This window comes from Solea solea, chromosome 20, assembly GCF_958295425.1.
Source record: "Solea solea chromosome 20, fSolSol10.1, whole genome shotgun sequence".
NCBI classification, from domain to species: Eukaryota; Metazoa; Chordata; class Actinopteri; order Pleuronectiformes; family Soleidae; genus Solea; species Solea solea.
This window is the reverse complement of record NC_081153.1, coordinates 12,832,316-12,859,086: the sequence shown is the minus strand read 5'-3', so window position 1 is coordinate 12,859,086 and position 26,771 is coordinate 12,832,316. Positions and strand designations below refer to the sequence as shown.

Genomic DNA, 26,771 nt, shown 5'->3' with positions numbered 1-26,771 from the left:
AAACGTCTTTGAAGTCGATTTAGTTTGTATTTTGCGTTGTTTCCAAATTCTTTGTGGGTCCTCAGCCATGGTGTGGTAGCTGAAAAATAGTGTGACAGTTTTATCTGACCCGTCTCTCCGCTTTTCACTGGCACTTGTGACATTTTTTTTCAGAACCTCAAGTCTGATCTTTTCCTCTATTTCTCCAGTATGAGTCAGACGAGCTGGAGAAGAGCGTGTATCAGGAATACGACAGCGACAGTGATGTCCCCGAGGAGCTCAAGCAGGACTACGTGGATGAGCAGACGGGCGACGCCCCTCTCAAGAGGTCAGGTTCCAATTTGACACCGCACTGAAAAGACTCAGCTCCCAGGAAGACAACTGAAGTTACATATTGCAGTCGGGTGTCCATCACTTCCACTCCCTCTCAAATGTATAAAAGAGAGTGAAAATAACACATTATTCACGCACTCAAACTAAAAAGATGTTTCCTTGGATCTTTATAAGAAGCTTCTAAAAGCATCGTGAGTCATGCGTCACCCGACTTTATAATAAATTTAGCTCACTCCTGCTTAACCCTCCTAAATAAGCAGAAAGCTTGTGAAAAGCTTTTTGTCTATCCATAAAAAAGTGCACCCTTTTCCCCCACCTCTTCTCATGTGTGATTGGTGGCTATTGAATGATTAGTAGCTGTTTAATAACAGTGGAGGACAATTATGTGCTCCTCTGCACTACTTGTAAAAGGACTCATTTTCATTTGAATGAGATATTGGATGTAATTATGGAAACCTTAAGTAATTGGTCTATTTTAATTCCAGTGTTTAATTTTTATGGACCTGTATTTTCGACATTAACAACCGCACACGTTTGAATGCTTTTGATGACGCATGAGGAGTTGTGGCATTTTATTTATAATAGTAATAATACACTTCACAGCAACTCTAGGTTTAATAAATCTACTGTGCTTTATGTTGTGTTGTGGACAGACTAAGGAAGAATGGATTTTTGTCACTGTTTTAGTAACACAATGCCATGACTTGCATTCCGCAGCTCCTTTTTTTTTACTGATGCAATGTAATAATGACAATCCTATGTTATTTCATTTACACGGACACTTAAATGTTATTGCTGGAGACATTTGTCAGTGCCTTTATTCATTCACATGTCTGAACTGCTTAAACTGCTCACCTTTCCCAGGCACATTAACCTGTCGTTAGCCTAAAACCACTGAAATGCAAATTTCCTATATTTATCAGCAGACATCGCTTCTTGTTAATTATTGCACGGGTCGCACGATCACATCCAGAAATGACACGGCCCATGTAATTATCGCTGGCTAATATGACTCCATGACGAGTGTCACGGGTCTGCTACTCCAGGATCAGCAGTTCAAAGACTTTACTACCCAGGGTCCTTCAGTGTCTTCTGCATTGTGTAATGGGTTCTGATTGATCAATTATAGGAGTTTGGCCTGCACTAATGTTTTGAACCTTTCTAATCATTTCAGCAGATTAATGACGTTAACGTGTATTTACCTCTTTTTCTATTCTCATGGCTTCGCTCTACTCTCTGTCTCATCAGCATTTCCCGAGAGACCATAAGAAGCAAGAAAAAGTCTGACTACAACCTAAATAAAATCAACGCACCGATCCTCACCAACACCACTCTCAACGTCATCCGGCTTGTTGGTGAGTCTTACACTTTTAAACACATGCACGTTCGCACAGCTGTCCTTCTTAGGACACTGCACTGACTTCCATTCATGTGGATAGCCTTAGAAGCCTTATCCCTTAACCCTCCTGTTACCGTCCTGTCGTCGCTGACAGGATTTGGCACGCCTACTTCTCATTACCATAACTCCTACATCGCTTGTGAGATCTAGAAAATTCAAAAACTATGGACTGGCGATCTGTCCAGGGTGTGACCATGCTTTTCGCCCTATGTCAGCTGAGATTGGCTCAGCACCCCCCGTGCGACCCTCATGTGGAGGATAAAGCAGAAGAAGATGGATGGATGGATGGATGGATGGATGGATGGATGGATGGATGGATGGATCGCAGACAAGATTCACGAGCGCGTCACACGTTTGTGGCGTCAGCTTCTCAGTGCTGTAAATTCCTAAACTGCCAGATATCACAAGTGAAAGTTATCTTGGACAACAGGGGCAGAACCACTCACTCAGTGAAGTTTTTTTCTACAGCCATAAAATCTAAATAAATAAGGGGTTAACCAGAACCAGTTAATGCCTAACCTTAACCCAACCACAATTCAAAATTTTCAATTCAAACTTCCTCAGAAATGAGTTTCTGCCTCATTAGGACCAGGTTATGGTCTGAGGGACTACTGGTCCTGAAAAGGCTAGTGTTAGTGCCAGAAAAGTTCCTAAAGAGGTAACATACATGTACACACACACACACACACACAGAAACTCACACTACCACTTACTTCTCCTCGAGAGCAGCCCAGACTCCGTTGCAGTGAGTGTCCTCACCAGGCTGCTAAGATGTCCATTTATTTGCCAATTAAGCCATGAGCTCACCACTGCCCACTTGCTTAGGTGTGACTGAGCTGCACTAATAATGATTAGCCTTCGCCCTGAGCTCTGACATTTGAGGCGCTTTCACGTCTTTGTGATGTGGCTGTGGAGACAGCAGTTCTCATCCTTGGGAAATTGTGCTCTTTTGTGAGGTGACCCTGTCATTTCCATGTGTGAAAATGAATAAGAGTTGGCACTTATCTTACCTGTGAGCTCCTACGGCTGACTAAAACTGCATTAAATGATTAGAATGGGCGATGCCAGCTTACAAATCACACGATTCCCAATTACGAAGATGTTTTCATTCTTTTTTTATTCCCACTTTGAAAAGAGGAGAAAGAAAATGTGTATTTTCAATTTCAAGACTCAACTGGAGTCGTGTGGAAAACTTAAAATAAGAAACAGCCAAAGTTTGATTTCAGACAATCATTTCTAATTCAGTCTGTGCAGCTCTCTGATGGAAATTTGTTAGATTGCTGTCTGAGTTCTCTGTGCAAAATATAAGAGTGTGAAAAATGAGACTGTTAAAGAAATAGTGCTGCCTCAGTGGCAGTGCCAGCAAGATTGAGTTTATTTCTTCTTTTCCCCCTCCATTCATCAGTTCAGAGTCAATGGTAACCTTGTTACACCCCTGTTTCTCTACACTTACTGCTTTTATTACCCTCCTGTTAAATTAAATCCTTGCCCTCAAGTGTATGCAAATGCAGTCATTCTCCTACTAAAGTTCCTCCCCAAAGAATGTGGTTCCACTGTGATTAACTTACAGTAGTTTTACTTACACTTTTAATCTCCTACCATATTTACTTAAGGACATTACTCTCAATGTAAAGTGAGTGGAGTGTGAGAAGTAAAAAAAGCCCCACTCTGTGTGTCACGTTGTGCTTCACAATCTGGAACACTCCGTTATATCTTGTGACGATGTGTGTGTGTGTGTGTGTGTGTGTTTTCTCTCTCTGTGCAGGAAAGTACATGCAGATGATGAGCATTCTGAAGCCGATCGCCTTCGATGTCATCCACTGTGTGTCTCAGCTCTTTGACTACTACCTATACGCTGTATACACCTTCTTTGGACGCAATGACATGGTATAGAATCTCTGAACTCATACAATTGTTTGATCGCACCCACTTTATTGATTATGTATGCCCAATATTAGACTGGATATCCACATTCTCCTATTTTTTAAATTTCTATTGTGACATATCCATCAGCTGTGTCACAGTGTGAGTGAGTTTTTTTTGATGAGACTATTGCAGAAGCTGCTTACAAGACTTCTGCTGCTTTTTTTTTTTTTTTTACATTTGGTGATTTTTGGTGTGATGGGGTATAACCACATCTTCCATCCTCTCCTATCACTGTCTGGCTCACAGTGTAATACCCAGTTGGAACAATAGGTTACACTTGGGGAGCCCAGTTTCCCCTACTCTGTCTGAAGACTCTCATGTACTGTAATTTACACTGAGCCTCACAAAGAAAGAAAACAGCGCCTTTGTCACTTGTCGCCCTTGGGGAAGTGGTAATGATAGCAACAAAATGACTTCTGTCCCATCGAGGTGGAAGAGATAAAGAGGATGAATGCTCTGCAGGGGCTGCTCCAATACAGATTATTGGTGAAGTGTGTGTGGGTTTGTATGTGTCTCATTTAGAAATGCAGGAAAGGGAAAATAGTAGCTGTGTGAGCTGATATCTTGTCAGGATGTTTCTTTTCCCATTGAGCCTCACTCTGACCACTGGCGCTCTCTTAAAGGTATGTGAACTGATGCAGTTCAGAGATTTACTTTTCCATTCCAGTTTTGCTTGGTTACGAAAGAGATTTTCACAGAACTAATGCTGCAAATTGCACATTATTTTCCTCTTACCTGGTGCGTCATTAATAGAGTTGTTAAGGACCTGAACAAATTGTCTTATTTTGTCGTATTTTTGAAGGGCTCCACACCATAGATGACTCAGCTGTTAGGTCAGCTCTGGGTGAGCCAACAGCTCACACTCAGCCCCTTGATCAAGTATATTTTCAATATGTGTATATATATGTACGTATATATATATATATATATATATATATATATATATATAGTATATATATACACACATATATACATATTGAAAATATATATATGTATATACATATTTTCTCAATTTCTGATACACCCAGTCTTCAGTCTTAAATTCTCCTTTGCTGCAGACACACATACAGTATGTATAACGTGTCATTTTTCTGAAATATACCTGCTCCTTCACTTGTTTTTCATTTTGTGCCATGGTCTGTTCCACTCTCTCTCTCTCTTCCGCTCGAGCTCTGTCTTTCTCACACGCTCTCTCGCTCAGTCTCGCTTGCTCTTTCTCGGTCTGTCTGCATTTCTCATTTTCGCGTTTTTCCCTCTGTACCTCTGGCCCTCATTAAGTGTCATTTCATGAACCCACCCATTTCATTAATGGTCTCACTCAAAGAGGCACCTACAGTAAAATGCTAATGTCCCCATGAATCTTTAAACCGCACGTACACTGGTATTCTGACCTAGGCTTCACTGTCTATACACCACTGGAATCAAGATAGACTGTGTGACCTCTTCATTTGCAGAGTAATGGCCATCATTAATATTCCAGAGGGTAAATATGCCCATTATCTGTGTATATTAGCCCTGTTAAGTCAAGCTGCACTATTGACTCTGTCAAACATATGCTAAAGATGCATTATGTACTCACAGATTTTCCATCACCACTGGTAATCAGGCTTTGAAGTGCTGGGACTGGGAGAAAACCCACTCTGATTAATGTTTTAAAGTGATGGAAAGCTCCTCGCTGTGGAAAAACTGTGAATATATCACTCGGGCGTCTGTTTAAGGAATTGACAGATAAAGGGTATAGTTGAGAGAAAAGAGGGCAAGACATGATAGAGATGTGAATGAAAGGATACTGAGAAGATAAAGATGGAGGAGCATTTGAGTCTGTTTGAAAATGCAATGCCAGGAAGAGGGGAGGAAAGAGGCTGGCTATAAAAACAATGAAAAAGCAAAACAGGTGCTGAGACAGAGAGGGAAGAAACAGAACAGATCGGGAGAGGATCTGGCACTTGCCTTGATGGCTTCTCTGAAAAATGAAAAAATAATGTAATAAATTCTCGACTCCAGACTTACCACAGACAGGTCCTCGTACTGGATTGCAGAGTTGGAGAATCAGATGTATAGAAACCAAACAAAACAAAAATAAATCAAATGAAGTCGCAAAATGCATGTATTTTAGTAGGTTAGATGTTCATTTTCCCTAGTTTGATAATGTCTACACATGTTCAGTATAGTAAAACAAAGCCATTTTCAGACATGACCCCAATAATATGTTCATAGATTTTGATTGGGGTATTATCCAGAGTTTTCCCGTGTAGATATGATGATCGCAGTGAGAGATTATCCAGGCGGGGGATCTGCCCGGCTTGAACGTGCAGGATTCAAAACACTAGTCGCTTGCTGTAGAATATCTGGAGTTTCTCCTGCTGTTTTCTTCTGTGAGATCTCTTCGATGATATACAGAGATTTGATAAGGGAACTGGTGAGTTACCACACCTGGCTGATCAACACAACAGAGCATTACTGCTGTGACTATATATATGTTTTTTTTTCCCACAGGGACATTTCTCTTGGGCAAAAAGTGCTGCAACAGCTGCAGAACACAATACGCAGGAAGGGCATACATTCATAGGTTTTAAATAACAGGATACAAAATGTAAAACCTAAAACACTGTAAAAACAGACCGTTACCACAGTGCAACATACAAAAATAAAGTTCTCTTTGCTTCTTGAGCTGTGTGATAATCGTTGGAATAAACCGTTGGTTTGACGTTCTGCTTGCTCTATAATGTCTCCCTGAAGGTTACGGATCACATTCAGAGAGCAGAATGTGTGACAGGTCATTTCGAATAGAAATGTGAGGGAAGAAGAATGCAAATGTCTACTGGAGGAATCCCACCCATTACTTTCTGTAATGCAATTCTTTCTTCCTGCTTTCTCGTTTTGCCTGGCTGCTGCTCGTTCATCATCCATAGCCTGTCCCAAGCCCGTCTTTGCCAACTCACGGTGGCAGAGAGGCGGGCACTGCCAGGGTGGTGGGCCCTGCTTGCTTGGTAAGAGCTGACCCCCCCCCTCCCCGAATGTGACTAGTAAACAGGGTCATAACTGCCTTGAGAGTTTGAACTACTAATCACCACTGGTTGATTTGAAGTTCTTTAACTGTGTGTGCTTTCCTTCCTTGAGTGACACCAGATAGATGAGTGTATCAGAGGCATTTAGATGTTAGTTTGCTGTGCTGTTACCCTCTCCCTTAATGCTCATCTGTCATCTATTGTAGCCAGTGTGACTGTCTGATACTGATGTCTCTTCCTCCCTGTCTCTTCCTCCCTCTCCTTGATAGTCAGCCAGAAGCAGAAACTAAAAAATTATCTTGTGACCCACTGAGGGAGAGGAAAGCAGATGTTGCTGTGTGTACAGTATGTGTGTGTGTTCTCTCAGCGGTGTTGCTTCAATGTGCAGACAGTAAATAATGTGTGTGTTGTTTGTGTGTATTCTACAGTACGAGTCATCGGGTCTAGGCCTTATCAGCAGCCGATTAAGAACCACACTGAACCGGATCCAGGAGAGCCTCATAGACGTGGTAAGACTGAAACGCTATCTTCCTGTCTCACTCACCTGTCTGTCTTTCTGTTTCACCACTCGTTATCTCGTTGGCCTTCTCATTTTTCGGGCATAAACCTGCTCTCTGCGGTCTGCCCCCCACCCCACCCCACCTCACCGCCTTCCATCCCTCCATACCACCATTACTCTCACCCCCGTCCTTATGTACCTTTCTCCTCTTTATGCCACTCCTCTTATTTTTCCTGTCCGTCCGCTCCATCCATCCCGACCTCATGTGTGGTCTTAGTGTTGAGAGAGCTCACAGCACATGTCACCGCAAAATGCATTATGGGTCGTCATTATCTGGCCTGTGGTCACTGACACATTCTAACACACCCGTCCCCGCCAGATGTAAGTGTTATTCCATTAGGGCTTTCAATCACCACTCTGCGCTGCATTGTGACAATTAGTCTGGTGCAGTCCACGCTCTCTGCACATTTTTTAGTCTGATAATGTATCTTTTTTTTGTAACCTGTCTCCTCTTTGTGATATGATGGTCGCCAGTGCCATCGCTCATTCATCTCCATATCCTGCAGCCATCTTTGGCGGTGTTCAGATAAGCCAGAGAACCAAACTGTAATCTGATATTCATCTGCAATGTCACTGAAGTTTTACTCCTCTGGTAGTGGATATAAAAGAGTTTTTCTTTTTCTTTTTTTTATTATTATTGTTTTAAGTGAGGAATTAAGGCAGAAGTGTGACTGATGTGTGACTGGCTCACTGCTCTCATGTCGCTGTTTTAGTCATTGTGCCTTAAATTCAAATGAAGATGATAATCATCCAATACTGTAATTTATTGAAATTGTAATCAGGTATTTACACGTGTCTGTTCTATCACTCTTTTAGAAGTGTCCAGCTCTGAAGTTGCAAGATCAGATGACTTATTTCATACCAATAGAAAGGCCAGAACAGTCGCATTGGAAAAATAAAGAGAACAGTATTGCTTTTGCATTATTAAATTAGATTTGTGTCATGCGTCTGTGACTCACAATACTCCACCTGCTCTGAAAAATGAAAAAGCAATTGTATTTTTTTTTTTTACATTGTTAGATCCTGAAGGTTATTTCATTTTTTATGAAAGAAGAATCCACCCCCCCCCCCCCTCTTTCTCTCGCTCTCCACTGTTTAATTTAAGCTGTACATTCACATCACACCAGTAACACATTGTTGAAACCTCTAATTTTTTTGTCTCTTCTTTGGCTTTTGATTCAATTTTGCAACTTTAATAACTCGATCACCAGGCAGTGCTGAGGTATGAGTTTTTGGTATGCATTCATTATGATGAGTTGTTTGCTGTTACTACCAATGGCAACCTAATAACAAGCCGTCATAGCAACCATCACTGACAATCTCATCCCTAATTTATTTCACATTTAAATATAAAACAAGGTAGTCCAGGATCCAAAGTACCCATTGAAAGTAAAGCGTTCATTTGACTTTGCAGCGTAATGGCTGCTTGCCTGTTATAGTTATCGCTTATCTGTTTTGATGAGTATGATGTGCAATTTTATCTTCTGTGGAATTGCAGGACAGAGTCTTGAGCAGATTTCCCTATGGGGACATTAGTTGCTTTTCATCTTATCACATCAGTTCAGAGTTGGCCCGAGGACAAGATAAAGCAAGAGGCAAAATGGAGCAGGAATGCGGAGGGAAGACAATGGATCAAAGTCAGAACACCCATAAAACAATAATAAATTATCAGAAGTTACACTGCTGAATTGTGTTTAGCAGTGTAATGCAGCAACATACTCTTTCCCCTCTGGGTGCACTATAACAGCCATTTGCAGAAATATTCTGCCATTTCCAAATGTCAGAGAGACTATGGGTGACAAGCTTGGTGATCAGCTGAGGAGAAAAGAGTATGAATTTTGTAAGCGACATCAAGTCTCCGAACACCTTGGGGTACTATTTACATCATTGGTAAAAAATTACAGAAATACCTCACTGTATAATTCAATACAGCTCAACCAAGACATCATTAGTAATCATCTCTAGTTTACCTGACTTAAGTTGTTGAGTTAAGGGTTTTATTCAAGATTTGTGATGTTTTTACAACTTCACCATAGATGACTGTGACTTTTGACAATATCTGCTGCTTTTCCTCCGACACACACATCGCCTCATTGTTTTCGTTTTCATCTGTGGCAGCAGCCTTTGTTGTTAATAGGTTATTACTGTTGGTGTGTAACCGGTGGGATTATGCTGGAGGAGAACATTGCTCAGATAAAATTCTGGTAATTGGACAAATGGCAAGTGAGCCAACTGGAATATGTTTATCAAGTGTTGAGGCAGATAATGATGATGACAGGTGAATGGAAAGACTGTGGTACACTAGGAGAGAAGTGTGTGATGCACTGTGCTGATGCTTCATTTCGACTTTGCTGCACTTACACTGCATCTAGGCACACACACACACACACACACACACAGATGAGTATTATCATATCCCAGTGTGGCCACCTTAGGTTGGCTGATTAAAAGCTATTTAAAACCACCACAGAGATAAGCCACAGCGTTGGGTTTCTAAACTACACTCATCCTCTTTGTTCATTATTTGCAAATGCTTTTAGTCCGTCTGTCCCACCATATGCTATAAAACTATTTTGCCCACCTAAATGAATCATTCAGAAAGTTTTCCTTTTTATTTTCCAAACTAACATGGCACTCCTTATTTATTTATTTTTTTTCTTACTCTCCTTCTGCATTTCACATCATGACCCACACTCACACACATCCATTAAAATAATTAATACACAGCAATTACACATATCTGCAAAGTTCACTCTTCTATCCGGAGCCAATATATTTATTATTGACTGAACCTTTTCAGTGTGGGCAGCCCTTTAAATGCAAATGTATGTGACTGAATGTCTGGCTGATAACATAGCATTGGTCAACCAGCTGTTTGAGCCTCCTTCTGTTATAAAATCACTTGATTTCTGTTATGTGAACAGAGGCAGCTTTAATTGGTTCCCTTTGGTACTAGAGTCACTCGATTTGTTTACATGCCCAGTTTAATCAAGCTAAGGCCATAGTCTGACTAAGATAGGCAATCGGGCAACTTGCTAAATAAGCTAGTGTCGTGTTGACCTTTTACGTGACAGAAAAACAAGGTTTTACTTCTCCGTCTCCTTCCGGGTCAGTCTGACTCCAGTCCAACTAAGCGTATACATGCAGTAGTCTGACTATGAGTCGTGTTATCTAGGTATGTTAGACTAATCCAGCTCAACTTTAGTCGGACTAACGTGTTTACATGACATTAAGAAAACTATGAATTAGCGTGCGTTAACATGTATGTAAACGCACTGAGTGACTTTTCAGACCCATGCAGTGACTTTTTGCTTGTGGAGAGTCTCCACTCATGCAAGCACATGATTGTTGTGTATTTCTCAGCAGGCGCGTCTCTCGACACCCCAGTCAACTGACCCTACCAGCTGCCGATAAAGATGTTCTTGAGCTTCTAATTTTCTCTTTGAGGGATCATAGTAGCTGTAAACAGCCGTTGTCTTATGTGTATGGGCATCTTTTCAGATAACGTCACGATAATAGAATCTGGATTTTAGCAGAGCCACAGCTTGTAAATGGTGATTAACATGTCTTCTTAATATGATCCACTATTTTTTTACATGTTAAGTCTGACTACTGAAATAAAATAAAAAAACATGTATGTGTACATCCGTGTGTATGTGAGCACAGAGTGAAGGGGAGAAGCAAAAAGATAAAAGACTGAATGTTTACATAAATACATCATGCTTATGCTAATGTATTACATAAGCCATTAACTTTTCAACCAGGCATTATCATTTTGCCCATTTTGCACATTTACCATAAGTCATATATCAGTCCTTTCACTGTTTCCATGGTTTCTTTGGATGTGAGGACATGGATTATAATTTCCTCTCTCTGTTTTAATATGCGGCTTGGAAGTGGAAATTTGAATATATTCACATAGAATACACAAATGCACTCCTCCTGCATACAAATACAAACACCCACATGCTCCAGAGATTGCGGCAGGCTAGACCTCATTTGTAAACAGATTATAAAGTTAATTGCACACTGCATTTCAATTGAGCCGCCGAAACCCTTGCGGTTTTGTTCCCCTGATTTGCCGTCACAACTTCTTGATTCCTAAACCAGTGTGGTGGTAATGAGTCAGACTCCCATATGAGCTGCAGCGAGATTCCACCGCATCTCAGATTCACAGTCCCTTCAGCGTAAATTGGGAGCTCCACTGGGAAAAAGTAAAAGATTACCCCACCCCCCCCCCCCTTTTTTTGTTTCATTTCTCCACCTCCCATATCATTGATTACCGTTTGAAACCATGTCACCTGCATGTGATTGAGTTCACTCACTTCTGATGTTGTTTTGATTTAGAGCGTTGGGAGTTTTGTTGGATTAAACTTGTCCAGATACTCAAGGTTGTACACTTTTCACTCAATGTTTGATCGCATGCCACTGCCACATACTCCATGTCCAAGTGAAGGTGTGTATTGTTTTACTGGAAAAGAATATGCTGTCATGTGAAATGGTTTTCTGGTGATCTTTGCATGGAAAACAAAAACTTTAGGTGACCCAGCTTTGGTGACAGTGCCATATCAGAACCATGCCATGTCCCCCATCTGTGGCATTATTGTCCTTGCCAGAAAGTTCAGCTGTTGAGTCTTTGCTCCAGGCAATGCTGTGAAGGAAGCTGACAGACTAACATTTCCAATAAAGGCCTGCTCTGGTTAGCTGTCATTTTACTTCTCTCACGACATAATTACTTTTTCAATCAGTCCGTTTGTCTCACTTGTCATTAACACACAGTCATTCACCTTTCCTCCTTCCATCTTTTCTGTTTAATCTGTTGCCTTGCTCTCTTTATAATGCCTCTCAACTTTCAGCACACATAACTGCTACATTATTTGTGATGGTGTGTTTGTATAAGTGTTAACGGACATGTGCTAGGAAATTGATATTTTATTTTGCCTTAAAAGTGCTCAAGTCAATCTACAAAGGGATGAGTTTTTTAGTGTGCATCCGCGCAGGCGTGTGCCTGTTTGTGAGTGCTTAGCTTTCGCGTGGGGTCAGGCTTTTTCAGGCTTGGCAATGAAGCAGGAATGAGGAGCAGTTTCTGTCCTGGCGCCAGTTACCTGCCGGCGAGGGTTCTTGCATATATTAACACACAAACGTACACACCGACGGACAGACAAAACATATATACAAAGAATTTTCATTAATAAACGAACTCCAACGTTTGCTCCACGTATGGGAAATGTCTACAAATAACGCTCTCAGTCCAACACACATTTCACCCTCTCCCTGTCTGTCACAGCAGTAGGGTGATAATCCCTAAGCCGACTGTGGTTCGCTACACTGGCTTGGCACAGCAGACACACGCTGCTGCGCTGTCCGTCATGATTGGCACTGGCTTATGTCTCTCTCTCTCACACACACGCGCACCTTTACACACACATAAACACAAGCCACATTGTCTTTCACACACTCGCACACTACATGCTGAACCCAGTCATTAGTTCCTTGTCTCCAATGAGGGCACATCACTGTCCGAGCTGGTGTCCTTGTGCTGGCTGGCTGTACCCAGCTCTCTCTCTCTCTGAGTGAGGCAATATGCTAACGGGGAACACCATTTGACAGAGATAATTGATCGGAATTTAGATCCATGGTGTGACTCTTTACACTGCCATTGTTTGTCTGTATCTCACTAGTATTGACATCTGGTTGGTGTTTCTGTGGAACACACGCGCTCACTTCATTGATAGGCCCAGCAGCAGGTCACGAACAGCAGTTGGATCCGATGACAGTTGATCCCCCTGAGTTCAGAAACTGTTTACTGTCTGCAGCTTCTGCCAATGACTCATCCCATCTCCCGCTGTAATGGACTCCACAGTGAGCAATAGTTTACATAAACTTGAACTTAAACCCCTTCATTCGTTTTGTGCATTTCTCTTTTCTTTTCTGGTCTGGTTCATTCATCTTCAGCTGTTTTGGTTCAAGTATTTGAAGCAAGATATTTTCCCCTTTCCCTCTTGGCTGTTTTATCATCCAGAAAACAGGCAGCAGCCACTGGTGGGAAAGGAAGGTGCCAAAGATAGGCCCAGAGGGGCCGTGCAGTGTCGCACAAAATAAATGAAGGCCCTAATTCCATTTGACATTCATCTAATGAGAACCAAATTTCAAGTATTAGAGTGACAAAGAGGTGCAATAGGATCCACTTGACAGTAATTGCCTGGCAGCCTATCCACTCGACTTGTCCATAAATCTCTATGGAATGGATTGGAGAGGACTAAGCAGTCAATCACGGTAGATTGAGACCCTTCAAGTAAGAGATCACTTTTCAACTCCCAGCTGGAATCTTCTTTTATGACAAGGGTGATTACAGAATTATCACGCTCCTAGAATTATTTATTTGCGAGAGAATTTACATTCAAAGTTATCGTACTTTTTACATTTTGCCTGTCAACTTTGCCAACAACAACTTTAAGTTTGAATTTAACTTTTTTTATTTTAATGGAACAGTAGCTGAATTCGATTGTGTTAAGCTCCAGTACTTCACTCAGTGCAGAGCTTAATCAAAGCCTGCCTGTGGGGGAAAAAAAAAAAAACCCACTGATAATCTAAAATGACCACCACTGTTTTAAATTGGATAGGTTAGACAAAAACATTCTTTTCATACACCAGCTGTCAATGCTGAGGACTATTCCCTGTCCCTCCTGCAGGTATACAAAACAATCTCTAACATTACATCACACTGTTCAAATTACAAATGACCAGTGGAGTCAATACTAAAAGTGTGCTGCTGTTTTTCCTCAGATTGTGCTGCTGAAGGTTAGGGCGTCCTGTATCCACCTCATAACTGCCCCCCAGCTGTTACTCAAAATTGAGCTGTTCGAAACAGATCATCACACCATGAATGTGCAAGGAAATCCTAATAATAGATGCCCCAGCAGAGCTGAGCATTCGAAATTAAAGTGAAACAGATATTTTAGACTAGACTGTGGCTGCTTTGGGCAAAAAAGGAGCAAGACAATAGCTCTAGTTTCCCAAGCCGTAGATCAAATATTGCACTGTACGTTGAATTGTTTTGAAACCACTAGAACCAAGCTCATTCAACAAAAAAAACGTCCTGGAGGTTTTTGAGTTGGATGAGGCAGAATGTATTCCACAAAATCTGAAATGGCAGACAAATGATAGATGAGCTGGTAGGATTTTCCCTGTGTACCTGCATTCCTGTTCCTAGAAATGCTCATCCCAAGCGTTATGAAGCTTTAGAGTCACTTCTCCCAAAGGCATTGAAGGATGCTATACGGCATAGTAGAAACTCATTGTATTTAAATCCCAGTATACACATCTAACTATTTTAACCACCTATGCCCTTTAAGAATTCTTTTTTTTTTTTTAAATGTATTTGATGAAAAACAACACGGACTAACTCACAACAAACCTCTGCTGTATCTCTGTTTTTCAATTTTTCTTATTCAAAGCTTGCTCTGATCTGTTTTTAAATCCTCACTGGACATTTGTTTTTTTCTTGTCTTTGGGAATTCCAGGGCTTAATTTCTAATCATGACACACGGGCAGTTAAGCTCTCTGGCTTTGATGCTTGATGTATTTATATATAACAGTGTTGTTGGGCCACATTGGGAAACCATTTTAGCATTAATATCTTGCGGAGAGAAAGAAAACTTGTTTTCCATTTCGTCTGTCCAGAGAGTTCCTTGGGGCCTCAAGCTTGATGTTTTGGTAACTTGTTCTTCCTTAACTGTTGGATGATGGTACGGCTGACAAAAAAGGAAAGAAAAACGTCCAATTGCTTTACACTGCCGGCACAATTATTAGGCAAGTTGTATACCTTACGATACATTTTATTGTTGAACAATTACAGTGCTTTCAGTCAGTCCAAAATGTAAATAAACCTCAAACCTGAATATTTAACAAATGAAAAAGTTTTCTCAGGAGAATATATATGTTTGCACAATTATTAGGCAACTGTTAGTGTCCTGAATTATTATTCAACTAAATGAAAAACTAACATTTTCCCATTTCACCTGTTTATTTGCATTTATTAGAGTGAGTGTAACAAATAAATACCTAAAAATCTACTAATAAACAGTTCTGACTTTTACCAATATAGCCACCCTTCTTTTCAATAATTGAGCCGTGAGCCTTCCATCCATGGAGTCTGTTAGTTTATTGATCTGTTGACGATCAACTCTTCATGCAGGAGCAAACACAGGCTCCCAAATGCTGTTCAAAGAGAAGTATTGTCTTCCCGCAATGTAAATCCAATTCTTAAGAAGGAGCCCACATGTTCTCAATAGGGTTTAGGTCAGGTGAGGAAGGGGCAGTGTCATTATTCTGTCATCTTTAAGGCTTTTGCTGGCGAGACGCACAATGGAGGACTTGGATGCATGTGATGGAGCATTGTCCTGCATAAAAACCATGGCCTTCTTGAATGGAAAGGGAAAGGTCCAAGTAGTTCTTCCTTAATAATAGCAGCCCATGCCAGTACCTCACCTCCACTGTGCTGGCGTCTGACTCGAAGTGGAGCTCTGTGTCCATTAGTGATCCAGCCGCGGGCTCATTCATCTGGTCCGTCAAGAGTCACTCTCATTTCATCTGTCCATAAAACCTTTGAAAAATCTGTCTTCGGATGTTTCTTGGCCCAGTCTTGACATTTCAACTTGTGAGTGTTGTTCATTGGTGGTCGTGTTTTGAGCACTGAACACTTCAGGTAGATCGCATGGCTGGAATACGACGGCACTGGAGGTTCCTGGTCGCTTCACGTTTAATTCACTTTTAACCACACGTTTCTTGCGACCCTGTTGTGTATTTGCAACAAAACGGTTGATTGTTCAGTGATCACGCCTCAATCGCTTACCTACTTTATCAGTGCTATAATTGATGATTTTTGACTTTTTAGAGTCTGTTAAGTCTTTCTTTTTTGTCCAATTTTGTCTGAGGTAATTATTTTGTCTGTCTATTAATTGTGCACACCTTTATATAGGGTGTAGGTCAGTTTAGGCCACACCCTTCCCTCATTACACAAATACACATCACCTGTTAATGCTTCAATCCAATCAGAATTCAAGTTTATATAGCAGCAGTTGCAAATCTTTTCTATCAATTTCTTTGTCATTTCTATGCAGTTTTTATCTCGGAAAATATACTGTGCATGGTTACTTCCTGCAAACACAAGAAAAATCTTCTTATATCAACACTTTTGTTGAATTTATCCATTACTTCCACCGGCTGCAGTATCTGCACCACAAACTTAAAGATGACAAGGGAACAACACTGACAGAGAGTCATTCAACCTTAATTTTACTGAAGGGAAGAAGTTTTTAGTGATAAGAGAACATCAGAGATTAGATTGATTGTAAGACAGAGACACTTGGCTCTAATACTTTTTTTTCACTTCCCGTATCAAACGAACACTGTATATTCTGGACAATTTTGGTTTATCTATTCAGAAATATGCGTTTTCAGAAATTGTCGGAAAATTATTGTTCACAGATTTGCTCTTCGCCACATTTGTAGTCGTGGTTTAGCAAAGAAGGTGTTAAAATGATTCATTATATTCAACAGCCACCTTTGTCTGAGCCCCAGTGCCAGACAGATAATTAAAACACTGTGCGCTCCCAAAATAGGAATCATTTACTCCCTCGAGGCCTTTTTCTTGGCCTCAGTTGTGTTCCTGTAATTCAGATGAGAGTATGGTTTCACACGTCACATGCATTTTTATTTGACTAATTCTGTCAGAGAGAAGCAAGTTTAACTTTCTAAACCTCACTGGTGAACATTGTGTTTTATATTAGCAAGTATTCATAGTCCAGTGAAATGATACTGGAAACTCTTGTCTTTTTTGACATCAGCAAAGGATGCAGATATTTTCAAGATACCTGGATAGCTTCATTTATTCACCTGGTCACTTATACGCTTATAAGTCTGATTAGACAGGTTTAGTGTCATTTGAATACTGGAATGATAAATAGCTTACATCTTTGCCACCCAGTGTTTTTCTCTCTATCAGTTACTAGTCTGGTCTACTTCTTTAAAATGAGTTTAGCTTTATCACCAAACTGACAAACTACTGTTTTAATTGAGTCCTTAATCATAACACATAGGCTACCGCCACAAGAATTTACATATTTTATGAATCGCATCATTATCCCAGACAATCATCACTTTCAAAGTGAATGTGACATGAAATTATCATTATTATTATTATTGTTGTAATAGTCTTGTGTTTTATTTTGTGCAACTAGATTTAATAAATCAGTGATTGAGATGTTTTCCTTTTATGCTACTGATGTCTTTATCTCTGTCAGCTCACTAATATAACTCTTGTCTCAGAAATAAACAATTTAAATGAGGTGAGGGGGGAGAGAATTATCTTAATTATTGTGTTATCAGTGAAGACCTCCTGCTGCCACTGCCCTAATTAAAGACTTTACATAACTGCGTGGATTCACCGCAGTTTGTTCAATCAGAGAGGTTTTCAAAGTAGGCGGGGCACCCCCTAAAAGCTTCAGGACAGGTTGAAAAGATAATTTAATTCGTTTTTATAAAGAGATCTAGGGACCTGGTGTTAATGTCCACCTCAAGCCATCCAATCACAAGTGGACAGCTCTCAGCACAGACTTGAATGCAAACAGAGATTATGTCTGTTTGTATTAGCACACAGTTCAAAGTAGAGAAATTCAATATGTGGGATCAAGCACAACAATCATGACCTCAGAACCTCAAGGTATTGTGATGTCTCAGTCTCAGAACTTTGAAAACCTTTGTTAGATGGAAAAACAAAGGTTTGTTTACATAACAGTCGTCGGCCTGCAGTTTGAAAAAAAATCATGCTGAATGGCTTTGTATGAAAGCAGTTTGGATTCAGTGGCATTTGCCATTTAAAAGAATATCCTCCATGTTTAATAAAGTAAAAAAATGTGTCAAGCACTACTTACTTGCAGCAGCCTCCGGTTGACCTCGTGGTTTGTTTATTCACTATTGTAATTCAGGATCTTTAAACCGTGGACTTCTTTCTGTTCCTCAGTGCCGCTATTGAATGAATCGTGCCCTGCAGTGGCTTTATTTATTGCCTGAGGGGCTCAACATTTATTTTTGGTGGCCTGTGCTTATGTGGCTGTTGGTCTCTAGAGAAAGTGGCCTTTCAAAGTTGAATACAGAGACTGTAAATGGACTTCGTCATCTTTTATTTAAGTCAGTTTGATTTTGCCAGAGCATTACTTCAATGATTGTATGATCTCTGCATTTAGATTGTTGGTTCTTCTCATACTTAGAGTAATTGGGCTACAGAATAAAGAAAAACATAACCAGCTGTTCAATGATATTTTAACATAAAGAAAAAAAACCTGTGTTAAACCAATTTATTCATGAGCAATAAAGAAGAATTTAAACAAACCTCTATTCTTACTCTCTGTACAGTAATCCCTCTCATTGATTTCCATGGCAAATAATACACTGCTTATGGTTTAATTATTTCATTTTGTTTTAATTTCTTGCGTCACTCTATGCCGCCTGTAATCAAAATGAGAGATGGAAACAAGTCCCTTTCGTATATTTACCTTCTCATGTCCTGTCCTGAGTTCACTTTTCAGTTATATACACAATGGAAACTGTCTGTGGCCATTTGTAGAACTTCTTCACAGATGTGAAAATATGCTGAGTGTCTGATTCTGGCATAATTGCTTAATTGTAAAATTGCTTTTTCATGCTTGGATGCACACGGTGGCCTCCGTTCTAACTATCTGAGTACATGTTCGAAAGCACATTTGACCAAATTGTAGGCGTAGTTTGCTACTTATGCAATTAACTCTTTATATGAGTTCTATCTCCCAGTAAAAGCCAGCTGTGCTTACACGTTGCTCTATAGTGGCAGGAATCGGAAAGAACGCTTCTCTGCAAAGGAAGTTAGTTCTATATTCATGGACAATTATGATCATGCACTCATTGAAGATTCTTGCAACCAGTAAAACAAGAATCATGTACATTTGTCATGAGTTCGATTTTTCCCCATTTTTACCCCAATGTTTTTTTTTTTTTCTATCATCGGTAAACAATTAATAATGAATTAACTTTACCCTGTTGCATTGTAATGACCAAAATGTGACAGTAAAATGAAAAGTATAGGGAAAAATACCCATTATGACTTCAAGTATTTTGTTTATTACGTTTACACTGATAAAAACAAACAATTTAATGCTCTCGTTTGAAAAGGTTAAATACATTATTTGCCCGGGAAAACATTATTATTACTTGACGATTTGGCTGCATTGTTTTAATTAAGAGTAGAAAAGTGACTTTATTACACACTATCGCCACAGATGGATACACACACACACACACACAAACACACACACACACACACACACATACATTTTGAAAACTTCAGCATGGTTCAGTAGTAATTCTGGCATTAATCATCTTACAGCAACCATTAAAAGTCACCATTGACCATTAATGTTCAGTCATTGTCTGTATAACAAATTTACTCCATTATGGAAAAGATTTTTTTTATCATTATTATTATCATTTATCACAGTGAGACAGCAGAGACATCCAGTTCCTAAATATCTTCAGCAGCTGCAGGATGTTAATCAAATGAAGTATGACTTCTTCACTGCAAGTCATGCTATATGGAAAGGTCTGCTTCATCCTCCGCATTTCAACCCCTCATACTACATTGAAAAATCTGTCTCTGGCGTTGAATTTGTCTAGTATTGCATTCCTTTGTGTGCAGTTGGCGACGCACCCGACGCATGGTGTTGGTTTACCTTTATCTTGGTGCGCTCATTTGTCATTTTGATGAAGTGTCGTTATAAACGTAATCTTAATTGCTTCTGCAGTCATATCTTTGAGAATATGAAGAAAAAAAATAGCAAACAATTTACACCACAATGGATCACAAGTGATCCCTTCCCTAATGATGATGGAAGAGTTTGTGTCTTTAGATGTAGAGCTGGTTTTGTTGTTTTTGTTCTATTTTTACCATTTCCGGTGATAAGTCTTAGTTTTTCAGCAGCTGCAATGTATTTCTTTTTTACTATGCCTCAAAATGCAAAGGTGGAAGTGTTAAGTCATTGAAACCAGAAGCCTCTTAATCAGTAAACTATGTAAAAGTATAGTACAATTTAGTCAATTGACTACATATATTTTAATTTTGTATGGCTTTGTATTCATTTTTTACCAAATGTTGCACCGATGAAGTCATCATTGCTGCAGGACCAGGACGCAGATAAGTTTAATGTCTAATTTGCTGCAATTAATCTACAAGAAGAAATAAGATTCCTAATCTCATCCTTGTTGCATGTATCTGCCGATTAAAGCAGGCACAAGTATTGGAATTTGCATCCTTTATATTAACTTGCATCTTCCAAAGAATCAAATATGATTTGTCTGTTTATCAGCAAAACATCACTAAAATATTCAGGCGCACCAAAGGGCAACACTGCTGTGAAATGATGCTAATTTCATTCCATCAAATCATGTTCGCCATTGTTGGGATACAATGGCGGCAGCTCAAGCATCTAATAAACTAATAAACATGAAGTTGGCACTCAGGGCTGATGCAGAATCATTTTTACTGTGCATGTCACCCCCAAACAGGCAAAGAAATAAAACACTCAGTTGAGGTCGCTTTTTGTTGTCAAATTCTTTTGTTTTTTTTGCCTTAGAATTTTAAAAAATAGGCGTGCACATTTTTGAATGTCATGGATGTTATTTGTCGGCTCTTACCTAAAGATTCCTGTGGACATATTCAGCTAAAAAATTCATCATGACGTTTCTCCCAACAGTCTTTTAGAAGCCCCTTTTTTCTTTTTTTTTCATGGAGTGTTGACGCTGCAGGGGCACAGTCAATGAAAGGTCACGCCTCCTGTGGAGTGAATAAAAATAGACCCAACCAGACTTTGCTGCAACATCAAACTAATGAAGCTGGAGCAGAATTGATTTGATTCATTTAGAGGAGAGCCACGATCGGATGACTTTCATATAGCAACCCAATGATAGAACTTAGTGTAATGTGGCCGAATGTAAAACGAACACAGTGTAATAGTGTTAGGAAGCAAAGATACTGAGCAGCCAGGTTTGCCACATGAGGCATTTTCTTGGTGCTTGTTTCCTATTATGAAATTTTCAAACGTAACCTATGATCTTCATGAGAAAGGTACAACATTGATTCCAAAATCCTCGTTTTCATATATGTCATTTAATTTTTGTTACTTTGCCATTTATGGTGGAGCACCACACACCACTCACCGTTCAGATGCTTTTTGTTGTCATTGTCCGTTCAGTAGTTTATTCCTGTTCTACAATATCACTGCAAAACACCTTAACACCACTGTTGTCGTCTTCTCATGAGAAAAGAGGGCAGGGAGAGCTGCACTCACAGCACCCTCTGCTGCACAGTTAATTACATGAAACTGTCTGGTGCACTTCTAGGCTGTATATTTTGAACTCAATGTTTTTTTGGGTTGGATTAAGTGGGAAGTCCTCATAGAGAATGACATCATTCTTTTCTTGCAGCCCTTTGTTTTTGCAGAGTATGTACACGCCTTTACTTTAGAGTTTATTAAATAAAAAGTGCATTCATGTATATACTCTGGGGTAAAATTTTATGTAATCATTGCCAGATGAGAGAGATTCAAATTATTTACAATTTGCAACATTAAATCAGTAGCAATACCCAGCCCTACTTTCAAGGAAATCACCCAGTATAACAGTGCATGTTGAGATGAGCTCAGAGGCTGGTGTACAGATGAAAATCTCCTGGGCACATGTTTTATTACCTCTGCAAACACAGTGTTCTCAGCAGGAGGAGATCAACAAGTCATGCGAGCCATTTTACAGCTCGGAGAGATGAGTTATGGCTTTGCGAAACCAATAGTTAGGTTTTGACGTCCCTGTAAAGTGATAGAAAATATCACTTCTGACTTTGTCACCACACAGGAAAATGTGTTAGTAAGTAGTGTTTAAGAACGAGGTTTTAAATCATGTAATATTCAGCTACATTCTCTGACAGTTGGGGCATGGCTGCTAACAGTTAACAAGAATGCATTGCGTTTCTTTGTAACAATCACAACCGTAACAGTTTTTCAAGAGGTTTTGCATCACAGAAGCTCAGTGCGTGACAGCACAATTCTGTATAAATGAATTCTCTCTTGAAAGTTTTGAGCAGCATGTTTGAATCCTAAAAAAAATCACCATTTGAAGCACATACAAGTTCTGTGATTAATTGAACAGGCTGACGAAACAGAGTTCATTTGCAATTTGTTGCCACACTTCTATTCCCCTTTGGCCGGAGTTAAGAATAACTGTGCTTTTAGTAAGTTCATCTGCACGCAGTACAAGGTGTGATGGCAACAGTGCAGAAGCACGGCATCTGCTGTGAACGCTCTATAGCCTCTTTCCTACAAGAAAGAGAAAGTCTGCAGTGGATTAAAAAAGAAAAGAAAAGTGTAGGGCGTGATTTATGTCCTCTTCTTTTACGTGGTGGTTGGGTATGAGACGTGTTTGAATTTTAAAAAAAATGTCCTTGTCATGTTCTGAGTTAATTATTCATTATTTATTTTATTTTAGAATTGTGATGTTCAATGTTACTGCGAAAAAGGGACTGTTTCATTACATTAAATGTCTTATTTTATAAATGTTTCTGCCGTGTCGAGTAATAAATTAACACGGAGTTTCTCTTGGGTGAGATATATTGCGCCATCCGTAGAAAATCCATTACCGCTGTACACGGTTATATCATTCAAATGTTAATCTTGTGAAAGGGATATGCTTTTATTTGAGACTGTTAATGGGTTCAACAGCGCTGAAGGTTTGATTGAACGCAGCGAGATACGTTCGAGGTTTGATAAAGGTTGCACTTTTCAGAATGGAGCAGACGGTGTCGTTCCATCAGGTCTGAACCATAAATTGTCCAAAGGGCTGCATACTGTGATTCTTTTTTTTGTTCTGCTCTCTGGGCTGATTATATACCTCATTTTAGTGAATAGATGGTTGCTAGAGGAAAGTAAGATGTTATCCTATAAGTGTGTGCGTGCGTCTCGGCCTAATTTACAACTGTTTTGTATTGTCCCACAAACTAACTTTTTCTGGTATGGAGTGTTGATGACGCAGTGACTTGTTGAACCTGTTGTGACAAAAGCTTTGAGGATTTATGAATTCTTACTGTCATTTCATTTGGATGAATGAGACCTTGGTGTGTGTAGCCATTTGTTTTTAAGTGCTTACTTCATCTAAAATGGTTACATTGAAGAAACAATGTGGGCGAAGTTGGGTTTGTCAGTGGATGATTTGCTTCAGCATAAAAAGCACCAATCATTACCTTGCGGGATTGCTATTGATCTGACAGAGGCTGCATTTAGGGGCCTTTGCAGCTGCATACTGCAGAGCTTTCTGTGCCAATGTGATGCATCCTATCGTCCACACATGCTTCATAGGAAATACCCTACTGTATGAAATCGTATGTGCTTTGTATGCAGATACAGTTCCCTGTGATTGTGAAAGGGATTTAGGCTGAAGCCTGTCTTTTTCTTTTTCAATTGTTTTTCTAATGAAGGGATAAAAGCTTTGCTGGATGAAGGAGCGTAGTTGAATATATCAAAAGGAAAAATTAATTCTGGATGTCAGCCAGTTTGGTCAGCAGAATTCGCTGTCCATCATCAGCACACCGTGCATCTACATTTTGTCTCTGTATTGCAAGTGAAAGGTTTTTTGTTGTATTAACAGCAGTGGGGACTGTAAGACAACAACACTTGTATTAACACTCAATGTATTGAATATAGACCATACAGTAGGTGGACGTAGTCCTCTGGTTTTCAACAAAAAGCCAATGCAGAAGTTGCAAAAATAACTCGTTTGAAATTTTCCTCAGGAGTTAATGGTTTCAGTCACTTGTTTTAGGTCTTCTTCAATAGCTCATGTTGTCAGTTTTGTCAGTTAGGTTGCTATTCAGTGGAATAGATGATAAAATAGAGCACATACTGGTCAGTGGACACCAGTGTGATTGAGAACTGGTATTGTCCAATATGAGCCTGGTTGTAGTTGACGTCTGTGAACGTTAATTTGCAAAACCTCACCATGGTGCCAGCCAAATCGCGTATCTTCAGTGTCCCAACATGTTAACTGGGTCTAATATGTACATATATGGTTTTTCTTGCTAACTTTACCATGTACCTCTTGTGTGTGTGTCCCAGGAAGCACTGGGGGAGAACGCAGGTGTCCACGGCCCAGCGGAGGACAGGAAGGAGAAGGTGCCCAGCCCACATCTCAGCCAGCTGGTGGTCCTCACTAACAGTGGAACTCTTTATGGGTTAGCTCAGAGAGTGGTGGCCACTGAGTCTCTGTAAGTACACTGCACTTCAGTAATACAACAGCGATGCGAAGAGAATGAAGGCAGTGCTTGTTTCATGTCAGCATTGTTTACTTCCGGCCTGTGTCATGCATACTGTGTTGCTAATGAAGTTCTTCATAGTGTTTCCTCTAATCACATTAAGATTCTGGTTCTTTAAGGTGATCATAATTTCAGCAGTCAGTCTTGTAGCTTCTCCGTCAAAGGTGTGCTATATCTGCTGTGGGTGTGTCACATTGCATTCATCAGTCACATCAATAAAGCTTCATGAATTAACAAGGCCTCAGAGCATGAAGGTCACCGGTTTGGACCACCGATCTTCAACCAGTGGCCTTTAGTTGTGAGGGGTTGCATGTCCCTGTGTGCATGTGGATTCTCTCCAGGTTCTCCGGCTTCCTCACACAGTCCAAAACCATGTAGAGGTTAATTGAAAGTGAAGAGTGTGAAAGTGAACGGTTGTTTTGTCTCTGTATGTTGGCCCTGCGATGGACTGGCAACCTGTCCGGTGTGTACCCTGCCTTTCACCTTGGGTCAGCTGGCATTGGCTCCAGCACATGGAGGATAAAGCGGTAGAAAATGAGTGAATGAAAACATTATTGAAGTAATAGGGTAGCTGCAATGGCTTATTTTATCATCCTCAAAGAGAATTCATAGCTTTCTCTTTTAATAAGTCTCTCAGTTTTTTTTTCTTTCTTGTCTGTGCAGTCGTTCTCATTTCACCCTAGCACAACTGCACGGTGCACAAAAGCTCCCTGATTAATTAATTAGGTTCAACTGTCATCAGTGCTGACAAAACTCTTGGATCCTGAGAGGTCTGCGGTATATAGTAGTACCGCAGTGTGTAAGTCTGTAAACCAGGTGTAAAAATGGTCAATAGGCTTGCAGCATGTCACACAGCATTATTTTATGTTTAAAAAAACAAACAAACGACCAAAAAAAATACAGAAAATCAAAGAGCTTGAGTACAGCAGTTACGGCGTTGCTCTTTGCAGACAGGACACTGACTTTATTGACGGCAGAACTGCATGAACGTTTTTGTGTCAGTAACAGTAGCAGGTGCCATTTCAAGCAATCGTCTTGAAAAGAAAGAACTGAGCCCAGAGCAAAAATCAAAGATTAGAGTTCAGTCCAGTCTGATGGTTGTCCTTCCAGCTGTTGTTCAAGTGCGGTATCCACACATGTGTGATCAGATAAGTGTGAACTGCAGGGCCTGCGTTTTTCCTCTGAACTGCAATGTGTTGCTGATGTTAACACAATTTGTGCCCGCTAACCTTAATGTGATTTTCTCTGTTTCCGTGAAAGGAACAGCGGTGCACAGGGCTCAGTCGTTGGGGCTGGCTGTGTTTATACAATATAGTGCTTTTCAGATTAAGGGCTCTATACATTACGTATGAATTTAACACATGGTGTAAAAGCAGATGGAATAAATGATGTCCAAATGTGTAACACAGCAGAAAGGGACACTGTGCTGGACTTAGGTGGGTTCTGGGTGTAAATTACCTTAGTTCAAGTTGTTCAACACCCTCTGAATAACACTACAATAGACAACAACTCATTTTAATACGAGTGTACGTACTGCACATGTCCATTTGCGGTTTGAACATGGCTGCTAGATTGGAAAATGACTAATTAATTGGTCCCAAGAAAAATGTATGTACTAATGTACTCTGGACTCATAACTCAAGATTCGATTTTCACTCTCAAATATTGATATTGATATCGGTGTCGGGAGTCTTGTAACCCCCCCCCCCCCCAGATTGGACTGTCCCATCATACATGCTGCTTTTGACTTGGAAAGAGATTACTCTGTGAGCCGCGCCATTGCTGAAGCACTCATCCTCGTTAAACTCAGCCGTGAACTTCAGCCCGCTCAAACCTGCTTCCTCAGTTTTCATTAAGTGTACGGTAGCATGTCAGAGACATCCTTCAGCCTGAGTTGGGAGGTCTTTATTTAGTCGGTGCTGGACTCACAGAGGAACTGGGCTATTAGGTCTGTCCTTATTGATTTTTTTTTCTCTCCCTGTATTTTGTGTCTTTTTGCTGCTTTCGCTCGGTCTCAGTATTTTTCAAGCATAATTGGAATCTCAATATCATTACTGCTTAACTCCTGCTTTATTTGTTTGACACGCGCGGTACTTTGCGGAAATAGACGGCTGTGTCTGCAGTGAACAACATAGCTGTGTGAAAAGGACATAAAAGGACAAATCATTATTCTGAAAGAAC

General features: G+C 40.1%; 1 protein-coding gene across 2 annotated transcripts in view; it reads left to right on the top strand.

The window, feature by feature from the left end:
- Positions 1-26,771, top strand: part of vps50 (VPS50 EARP/GARPII complex subunit) — a 96,267-nt gene that overhangs the window by 58,357 nt on the left and 11,139 nt on the right. The window contains exons 19-24 of one of the 2 annotated variants that reach the window (XM_058619341.1): positions 189-307; positions 1,561-1,667; positions 3,477-3,598; positions 6,550-6,627; positions 7,074-7,154; positions 24,394-24,542. In XM_058619341.1, the coding sequence (XP_058475324.1) occupies positions 189-307; positions 1,561-1,667; positions 3,477-3,598; positions 6,550-6,627; positions 7,074-7,154; positions 24,394-24,542 (656 nt within the window). The remainder of the gene's footprint in view (positions 1-188; positions 308-1,560; positions 1,668-3,476; positions 3,599-6,549; positions 6,628-7,073; positions 7,155-24,393; positions 24,543-26,771) is intronic. The other variant, XM_058619343.1, reaches the window with a different exon arrangement.